This window comes from Atta colombica, unplaced genomic scaffold (assembly GCF_001594045.1).
Source record: "Atta colombica isolate Treedump-2 unplaced genomic scaffold, Acol1.0 scaffold238, whole genome shotgun sequence".
Taxonomy (NCBI): domain Eukaryota; kingdom Metazoa; phylum Arthropoda; class Insecta; order Hymenoptera; family Formicidae; genus Atta; species Atta colombica.
In genome coordinates, this window is record NW_017259336.1 from 1011082 (window position 1) to 1021733 (window position 10652).

Here is a 10652-nt window from a genome sequence, read left to right on the forward strand (position 1 = left end):
TTACTTTCTTTTAATATAATGCGGAACTCTTATCTTCTGCAATTGTTTTTTTTTCTTTCTTAATGAGAATACAGTGGAAAAAGAATCTAGTTATATAAGGTGTTTGCATTGCTTGAAATCTCTAAAAATTTTCCTTAAAATAAGATAAATATATTCGGACGTTGAAGAAAAAGAAAGCGAAGACGCTTAATATAAAAAATACAAGCAACGCGAATAAACCTAATAATTGGAATTCTAGTGGAAAATGGACAAATCAGATTTTTAAATCTATTATAATTCGATATAAATCGAGATAACTAGATGTCTAATTATGATAATTAGAATTCTGATTGATCAATCTCTATCTAATCGATTGAATTTCTGGTTCGTTCATTTTCCAACCAGAAAATTTTTTTCAGTATAAAAATGAGAATTCTAGATATGAGAAAAAAGTCGCGAGTCGATACACCAATACGCGTATAACAGAAAATGTAGTTCGACTTATCAGCAAATATACACATGTAAAAAATATTATGTATTCTATTACATCAAATGCATTTTTCTAGCGATTATTATAGTAATAATACTAAGAAAGATCGTAAGATAGTGACAGTGACCTTGTGACTGCTGGCAATGTACCTGAAGTCATCGACTAACGATAGAGCCATCGGCCGATAATGTTATATATTCAATTACGTCAATGAGAAATGTTCTGCGTCTGTTGAATTGTGTCTAAATCATTCTCGCGAATTACCAATCGATAATAAAGATTATCAATCGGAGGAATGTAGATAGAACAAGAGAGATGAAATAATCCTTCATTTATAATTAGAATAATTCAAGTAGAAGCAAGTTCTAATAACGAAAGTCTATTTAAAATTTATTTTAATTTAATATCAATCTACGAATAGACGATAAATTTTATCTTCACCTTAAAAACTCACTTAGAATTACAAAGATATAAAATTTTTTAAATAAGAAATAACGAACGCAATTACAGAAATATAAATAAACAACTTATTGAAAGCGCTAAATGAAGAATTTGTAAATCCTTGTTGATCTCGCTGCGTGTACAAGGAAGTTAATAATCTAATACACATTCATGTAAGTCCATAATTTTGCCTTGATACGATACCGTTATAATACCTTTATATATAAAGTTATGTTATGGCAAGCTATGCATTATCTTCTAAGCTTCTGTAAGCAATCTAGTTTGTATAGTAAACCATTTAATAATATTCTAATTTACGGTCCGTTTATTGTCCCCTCAGGATATACAATCTTGGTCAGAAATAATAGCTATATCTATATATTTTCATTTATCTGGAATTCTTTTACCTGCATTGTTATCTGTTGGTTACAAGCATTATACATAAATTAAAAGGGTTTCTCGAAACAAAAAATAATTTACAGCAAATACTATCAATTTTTAAGCTAAAACTGTAAATAATGATTAATAAATAAAATGCCTAATATTTTTGGCCAAAATTGTACCTTTTTAGAAATTATAGAAAAAAATAAAAATTTATTACTGGAGTAAATAATGAACATTAATACTCGGGTATTACGTAAAACAATTAATGTTTTATTACTCGAAAACTTTTCGATGCTCCGATGTAAGCCAAGCGAATATATCATGCCTTTAATCTTCTATGCGAAACGATGGTGTGGTATCTAAGAACGGTATTCATAGTCGGATCTTATATTTAGGACCGTCTTAAGTACAGTCTTAAAATGTCATGAACTAATCAAAGGATCGCATCTTAAGACATTACTTAAGAATGAACTACGAATATCTTAAATATAGCGAACTATCTCTTGATCTTACGATAGACGCCCGATGGTATCTTTAGTTTTTTTTACGTACACACACACACTACTATCTACATTTTAAGCTGCAATACGACGAGGTGTATGCACACTCGCTACATCTGACGTAAAAGGTCTATCGACTTTGTATGTGCTGGTAACAGCGCGAAAGTCGATTCGCGCAATCGGATCGTGAGCTCGATTCGATTACTACCGAGTGTAGCCTGTTGCACTGACGCATTCGACACTCGATGTACTATGAAGTTGCGCTAAAGGGGTGAGAATCCCTTTCGGTGGAATTCACGCACCCGAACAGGTTTATACGATAAACGCAATAAAAGAAAAATACGGGGAAGAAGACCAGTGATCATGTATATTCGTTGCAAAGCAAAGAATCTATGAAAAAAGCGTCGAAAAGTCAGAATGATTAAAAAATGTAATAGAATACGCGAATTCTTTATGATTATCGATAATCAATAGCGCGAAAATTTTACCAGGTGAAAATAGATAATCCTCTCAAAATCTAAATTGACTGGTTCCATGAAATAAAAAAGAACATTGATAAAATGATTAACTGTATGCTCTATGGATGCTAAAATTATGAAATTTACAGAATGGAATTCCAGTTTGGCTTACGCGATCTCATTGTTGATGTCGCGATTATCTCGAAGGAACGTCCGCACATCGCGCGCTGATAATAAGGAATTATCGACCACGAAGCGCGCGCGCGAACTTTGTTTTGCACGTGCATCATCCTAGCATTGCTGATCGTCGTTAGCGGCAACGATAAGCGACAACGCAACTTGTCGACATCATTGAGGAGCGTCGCCTGGATAACAAGTTACTGTCGCGACGTCGACGTATTTTGAAACGCTAAAGTTCTCAAGACATATATTGGACTTTCTACAATAAATCATTATCTAAGCTAAATCTTAAACCGTGAACAATTGACTGATCATAGTCAATTATTCTTCTCACATTCGAACTAATCAATTCTAATGGCTTAAGACTTAAAAATTAAGTAACGACTTATTGTAGAATGATTGTGTGTATTAGTCATGCGATCAAAATCTCGGATATATATACTGTTAAATTCATAGTGTCAAATTGTAGCCACAAAGTTTAAGTCATTTTTAATCATTTCTGTAGGTTGCAACTAATACTACTTAAATTTAGTTTATTATTTATTAAGTGCACACGTTAATATGAATATTGTTTACTTTGAAATTAACTACAGAAATCGATTAATTTACAATACATTTTGACATAGAAGTTAAAAATGTTATTTAACTCCAAGAGATTAGATTGTCAATGCTCCTTTGATACCCAACAGTGTGGATACAATAATGAGTGAATGTAATTGATACATGAAATCAAGTATGAATAAATAAATTCGATCAAAATTTCGAACTATTAAATTGTCAATTTATAATATAAAACAAGTGTTTTAAAACTGATATGTTCTCTTCTTATGAAATTTTCGCAACGTATATAACTAAACAAGAAGACGTTAAAGCAAACGTGAATTATTCTGTCCATTGCTTGCATAACAGAACGCAGGAATAAACAAGGTAAATCGCGCTAATAAATATTTCATGTGATATCGAAATGTGAGTGCATTGAAGCGAACTCAGCAAGCTAACAAATACGAAATTAGCTTTCCAACGCATTCGGCGGGAGTTATTCTGATCCTGCATATTTGTCATCATCTCTTTGAATATAATGCACAGAATATTAAATTGAAATATAAGTGACGTAGAAAGAAAAAAAAATATATATATATCCTAATATTATTGTAAATAATACGATTAGAAACTTTTCCGATCAATTCGAAATCCATTTTTCAATAATAAGAATTAATCTTCAGCTTTTTTTTGGGGTTAATCCAAATTAATCGAAAAAGATTTTGCTATTCACACATTTACACATTAAAAGATTGATTTTCAAACAGTTAATCTTGTCCTTTATCGTTTATTATTCATATAAATTATAGATCACTTTTTTTTTAAGAAAAACTTGACTTTAAGAAAATTTGTAAAAAAAATTCATGACTAAAAAGATGAACAATAAAATACGGTGCTTTATGTATATGTATATCTTTTAGATAAGATGAAAATTGAATACAGTGCATCGTTTGACGTACAGAAGTTGTTTTTCGTTTTGTGACTTTTGACAACAAAATTCTCGATTTTATCAAGTATATACGCGAAATCATTTTCTCATATCATCTTCAGAGATTTTCTCTCATTCATTGAAAAATTTGAGCAATACAAAAAGTAGTTGGAAAAATCGCTCCTTTATTTCAACATTGATACGATTTAAAACATGACTTCCGAATTATATACATAAATGAATCAGATAAATATTAACTTAACAATTATCAAAAGTACACTAGCTTAATTTTATAAAAAATTATCCCAAACGTTACAATTAAAAAATATTATTTAAAAGAATATCAAAATATCATCAAAATCGTCACAACTCAAAAAGGAAAGAAAAGATTTTTTAAGAGAGAGTTGCACTATTAAATTCACATTATCAAAATTATATCAAATTTCACTTCTTTTTAATTATTTCTATATTTGTTAATTTAACTTAAAAACAATAAAATTAAACAATTCTCAGCTCAAGAAAATGTCTTAAATATATAATAAAATTCAAATTATTATTTGTTAAGTGTATGCGTTAATATGGATGTTGTTTATTACAAAACTAACCACAGAAATGGAAATTATACATGGAAGTTAAAAATAACAGAATCTTGTTTAACTCAAGAAATTGGATTGCTATTACTCCTTTTATATCTAACATAACATTTGAAATGAAAATAACAAAAATGACATTTAATCATGTTAAGAACATATTATAGAATATATTATATTCTTTTGTACGTAAAATATATTGTATGTAGAATATATTATATTATATTCTTCTGTAGTAGAATATGTTATATCAACATGATCAAATGTCATTTTTTATCATTCGATTAATAATTTTCTATCAAGTTAAAAAGGAGTTTCCTTCTTTTCTTGAGAAACTTAAGTTTGTCACTTTTGAAATAAAGGAGTAACATATTGGCAGTCACTATCATTCTTTTCACATTCAAATTGCTCATGCTGTTCTAAATAATTAATTCAACAAGAATTCTACAATTCGTACAGGATATTTTTAAAAATGCAAAAAGCCTTAATTAATAATTTGTGATCAAGAAACACAATGACAAGGACATAACGCATTCTTACAAATTTAACCAAAAAACATATCAAGTCAAGAGAAAATTAAAATGACTTCATTTTCATCTCATAAAAGTCAAAATGATGATTTTTCATTACAAAACTTGACTATTTCTTACCATTAAGAATTAAAATAAAATCATTTTGACTTTTTATTGAATTTTGTGTATTCCTTGAATACCGATATTGGAAAAAAAAAACTTTTATTAGCGCAATCCTCGAGTGAATAAAATTCCCGCGGGTTTTAAAAGACTGACGGACATTTTACGCGGGGACGAACCCCGCGTCTTTCGCAACAGGGAAAGGAGGGGAGGGGAGGATAGGAGGGGGAGGGGGAAGAGGGAGGAAAGGGGTGCATTGTGATACTCATGCTCGACGAAATGACCGAATGCCGAACGCGGAGCGGCGATCGTCCGATTCGCATCGGACTCGCAATTTGATTTGTCGGAATCCGACGGGCGAGCGAACGCGCCCGACTGTTATCGGACGCGAGCGAATCGGTCTGTCGGCCGAGCATGCCGGCGACGCGCGTCGCGTCACGGAGTACATACGTTCACGGCGTTCACGCCGTATGTCAGGAGCTCACGGAATAAAGGTAAATGGCGCCCCGCGCGTCTCCACGAAAACCTCTCGGAATCGGCGGCGTAGCGACGAAAGTGAGACGAGAGACACGCGCGCATCGCGCGCCGTGCCCTCACGATCATTATGCCGATAAATGGCGACGCGCTTTCTCGCCGAGCGAACGAGAACGCGGAGTCGGACGTCGCGTCGCGTCGCGGCGCGACGGGACGGGACGAGACGGGACGCGACGCGTCGCGTCGCGTCGCGACTCGACGCGTGATAATGATTGGCGCGCGCACTCACCCTGTGTCCAGATTCCTCGAGCCGCTGCCTCTTGGAGTGCGGACCGTCTCCGTTGAATGCCATCCTCCGTTATACACCGGGCGATGATACGTTTGAATCGGGACACTCGGCGCTGCACGACGGCGACAGCGATAGCGAGACAACGACGACGACGACAATGACGACAACGACAACGACACGAGCGTGTTGTGTATACCGCTCGTGATATACCTTTTAACACCGTGCCGACAATCTTCGTGCACGCGGACGGGGAAGGGGGGAGGAGGAGAAAATAATAATCGGTAGGACACACGACGCGGCGAGAACAGACAAACGCGCGAGAGCGGCTTAAAGGAAACTGGATCTCGCCGGAGGACGTCAACGGTTCGTGCGAACTGGCAACCGGCTACTGTGACGCGCCCTGCCGGTGGCGCCACAGAACGCTTTGCATGGCCGTCGTTAAGCTGCCGTTGTGCGCGCCAAACGCCGCCGAGTATCACGCTCCGATTGGCTCGTCACTTGCTCGCGCGACGTGCCGCTCGCTCCCATTGGACCTTGCAAATCCACTGAATTTTCATGAGAGATAATATCGGAATGCGCGCTATCGCAATGTGCATCGCGCGAATAAGATGCACTTTCCGAATGTAATCCAATCAGTTTACTTATCGAATTTGTACGATATCTTTAATTAAAGTATATTTAACTTTTCATATTCAAATTTAAATCTAGAGTATCAACTGTTTGGTTGTCTAATTAAAAAAATTAAATATTATAATATTAAAGTAAAATGCATATTCAGTTTTTATATTCAGTTTTAAATCTGTAGCGCACATCAATTGTTTAATTGTCTAATTTTCAAAAAATTTAAATTTACGAAGCCAAATGTAGTCTTCTATTAAAATATATGTTACATTTAAGAAAATAATTTAAATTTGAAAAATATTTATTTTTAATTAAATTGTATAAAAATTGTTAAAAGATTTAGAGCTAGAAAAAAATAACATTTTTTTATTTTAAACAATAATATTCGATCTAATTAAATTTTTAAAATTTTATTGTGATAAAAGGTATAAAAATTTTCAGACATAATCAAGAGCGCGATTGTTTAGTATTTTTCATCGATAACAATAAAAAATTTCGAGGAGACAATCTGGGATTGAAAACAGGCTTCAATATAGGAGTTAAATTATTTTCGGATAGATACAGGAATCTGTCCAACAACACCACAGTTTCCACCAATGGTGCTATCATTGTACGCAACGCTCCGAATATCACAATCTGCCGCCACTGATTTAGATAACATTTTATTTGCGGATTTTGTAAATCTGAATCTTTAGGTCGGAGATTTGGTTCGAAATCTGCAGTTGCGACCATGCAATATCTAAAAAAAACTTATTTGATTATCGCTATAATAATACATAGAATTTCAATAATCATAATTTTACTCAACTGTTCAAACGAAATAGGTTTCGTCACTTTGACGTTCCTCACTTGAGTGTGACGTAGCTGGCTATTTTGTTTTACTAGAATGGTTTCTAAAGCAGCTCTATAAGCATGCACCTAAAAAAAATACAGTTCGAATATCAAACTTATGATGCTTTAGGGCAACTACGATCAAACTCCAATTAACTTGGTTGATGTTACATGCTCTATCCAATAGAAGAGCACGAAACGTCATTAATTCAACCTAGATTGTTGCAAATCCAGTCGGTCAAAAACGCTATTAATCAATAATATTTTATTAAGTAATTCAAATAAAATTATTAAATCAATAGGATTATATTTCATGTATTAAAGAAAAGATTAAAAACGAATTATATATTAGAAATTTTATCGTGAGCGATTTTCATGATTCAATTAGTCGCTAATTGAATTAATTGGAATTCAGTCGAAGTCCTTAACATAATACTTAACTATTAAATCTTCATAGTTCCCAGTCTTTAATTTGTCACAATAGCTTTCAATAGCATGGCATGCCACTTCTAACGCTGTATAGGACAATTTGTGTTTTGTGAATGAAGACAGATATTTACTGAGTGGATATCCATTTGAAACATCCGCTGGATTTCTAAATGCATCATATCATTTAGTACAATCGTAATCTCATAAGCGTTATTTTATATGTATCTGGTAAACGTACTTTAATGTCAGCTTCATGTAACAGCATCCCACGATACAAATGAATCTTGTCTCACATTGAGATGTATAAAGTCTCAGTAACGTGGCTGCAAGATCTCCACATGGATGCAGTCCCACAATGCCAAATCCAGATTTCTTCTTATTTAAATGAAAATTATCGGAGAAAGTTCTTCTTATGTCTTTGATTATTTCTGACAGATCAGAATCAATATCCTCCAGTTTGATTGATATGTGTTGTGGCATATTTACTGGCAAGTCAGGCAGATATTTAGATAGAGACACTAACAATTCCTTATCCCACTTTCTGTAATTAAAATCTCAGATGAATAATAGTAAAGGAATAATAAGATTGCTATCCGCAGAACACAATCTGAAAATAATATTATATCAATATTATTATTTCCTACTCAGCGATACAAATATAATATAATATAAATGTAATATATATAGTATACGTAACATCAGTTATATTGGTAAGTAAGAAATTATAATGGCAATGTAATATTATGTTTCTTTCTTTGTACAGTTGATATTCTGGGTAGTAAAATAGCGAGATTGATTAGAGTAAAAAACGAAATGCGGGTTACCTGGCTTGCTGTGACAATAATGCGTCTTGTTCGATACATATTACATGTAGAACGTATTTAAATGCTAGAGATCTGGCTAAATGACCTACGCCTGCTCCAACATCTACAATGCACTCAGCGTTGGACTCTTGTGCACAGTCTGCGCATACCTGTGCAAAGATAAACCTCTTATAAAGATAAATCTCTTAGGATCTATAAATATTTCGCGTCTAATTCAAAGCAAAATAACGTCAATATGAATCAACTAACTGAAAAAATAACTTAATAATAATTTTAAAACCATTTTGACGTTATTTTTATATCATAATGACTTAATTTCCGCTAAAAACTGAAAAATATGTGTAGCTATATACCCGTGCTATTTGTTGTATCTCATGGCGTTTTTTTATTTTAACGTGTTTCAAAAAGAGATTATGTTTTTTCCGGGAATCATGTAATCCTTCATTTTTACATTCCAGAACAAAATTTTCCGAATTATTTTCAGACTTTTTTCTTCCATTGCATCGCCAGATGTTTTCATCATTTTGATAATCTCTATTTAGCTGCAAATTCTTTGCAATTTGTCGAAGTGTCAGCAATGACAATGGCCATACGCGTGAGCTGTAAAACAAATTATATTGTAAAATTATAAATAAAGAGCCTACAAAAATATGGTACGCTTTCCATTCGTGTTAATTATATTTGAATTTGAGATGTATTTCCAGATTTGTGTTTTATATCCAGCGTAAAACATTCTAGTAATAGTAAAGAAACAAATAGAAATTACAACATTCCAGTAATTACAATAACATTGCAAATGTTGCAGCAAATATGTTGTACTATATATAAAGGATAATTAAAATTGTCATAAATCTCAACTTTAATCTCGGTTTAACTTACTTTTTGTCGCTTTCTAACTCTGAGAAATATATGAATTATGTTCATTAATTTCTATCAATTCAGATTAACTTTTTAATCTCAGTTTAACTTACTTCCTATTTTTTCCTAGTTCTAAGAAATTAGAAAAACATAAAAACTAAGTAAAATCGAGATTAAAGTTAATCTACATTGGTAAATGTAAAAATGGACATTATAAAAAGATGAGGAGTGAATTAAACCGAGATTAAAGTTAATTTATATGTGCCCGTTTCTACCGATGTAGATTAACTTTAATCTTGGTTAAATTTACTTTTCATCTTTTCCTAATTCTAAGAATTAGAAAAAGAGTAAACAGAGATTAAAATTAATCTACATTCGCAGAAACGGACAAAAAAATGGACATAATTCGAAATCAATTTGAAGTCAATTGATATAATGACTTCTCACGCTTACCGACCGATGTGAAGTCACGTGCTTACCATGAGATGTCGCCAGCTAACCATTTTCCGAATTCGTCGGGCGACACGGTTTGCAAAGTGGTCTTCCAGCTGTTCGGCAGTTTCTTCCACAATTGCTCTTGGAAGAAATCCTACAATATGATTCGTCAAATTTTGAGGTCAATATGCTGTTCTCAAAAAATAAAGTGAAAATGACAGACGAAAGATACGTGAAATATGTATTAGGTGTATTTACGATGACACATCAACAAATGTATGCAATTAGGTTGAGAAAGAGAGAAATGCAGTTCAAGAAACGCTTCAGAATGCTGTACGATGCTAAAGGTATCATTATTGAATTACATACCACGACATACGAGTCTAACAACCAGCCGTATGTGTCTAACACGTTGAAGATTCTTTCGAGTGTTACGCGAGCCTTCAAGCAGGTTCTGCATGTGCACGTAACTACGGGGGCGGCCATTGTTGTGTCGAGGACGAATAGCTTGCATTACTCCGTGTGATAGGCAATTATATACTTTACTACATTATTAAGAATTTAAACGTGCTCTAAAGGCAGATTTATTTCGCATGTTATTTACAATATTTATCCAACTAGACTAATGCTTTTTTTATATCATTGTTCCCAATTCCATCAAGAAGAATTAAAAAAAAAAAGATAAAGAGTAAATCGAGGTTAAAATTTACGTATATTTAGACTTCTCTTACATGGCAACATCCAGTTATAAAATTGATCAATCATAGTT

General features: G+C 33.2%; 2 protein-coding genes across 3 annotated transcripts in view; both read right to left on the reverse strand.

Moving 5' to 3' along the window:
* The window catches only part of LOC108688760 (heterogeneous nuclear ribonucleoprotein L), a 159769-nt gene extending 153533 nt beyond the window's left edge, over positions 1 to 6236 (reverse strand). For both annotated transcript variants that reach the window (XM_018195138.1, XM_018195137.1), the window contains exon 1: positions 5886 to 6236. In XM_018195138.1, coding sequence (XP_018050627.1) covers positions 5886 to 5948 — 63 coding nt within the window. In that variant the 5' untranslated portion in view covers positions 5949 to 6236. The remainder of the gene's footprint in view (positions 1 to 5885) is intronic.
* Positions 6237 to 6953: 717 nt separating this feature from the next.
* LOC108688655 (protein RRNAD1) lies at positions 6954 to 10369 on the reverse strand. The gene is made up of 8 exons (XM_018194986.1): positions 10253 to 10369; positions 9928 to 10037; positions 8944 to 9190; positions 8591 to 8739; positions 8005 to 8307; positions 7779 to 7932; positions 7315 to 7424; positions 6954 to 7245 (listed from the first exon to the last, which is right to left on the reverse strand). The coding sequence occupies exons 1-8, from the start codon at positions 10367 to 10369 to the stop codon at positions 6954 to 6956; spliced, it is 1482 nt and encodes a 493-aa protein (XP_018050475.1).
* Between the last annotated feature and the right edge of the window lie 283 nt (positions 10370 to 10652).

Coding starts and splice junctions, on each gene's coding strand:
- LOC108688655 (XM_018194986.1), bottom strand. CDS start 10,369: ATGGCCGCCCCCGTAGTTACGTGCACATGCAGAACCTGCTTGAAGGCT. Junction 8,740..8,943: donor AGATACAACAAATAGCACGG/GTATATAGCTAC, acceptor ATCTTTGCACAG/GTATGCGCAGACTGTGCACA. Junction 7,246..7,314: donor AAACCTATTTCGTTTGAACA/GTTGAGTAAAAT, acceptor AGTTTTTTTTAG/ATATTGCATGGTCGCAACTG.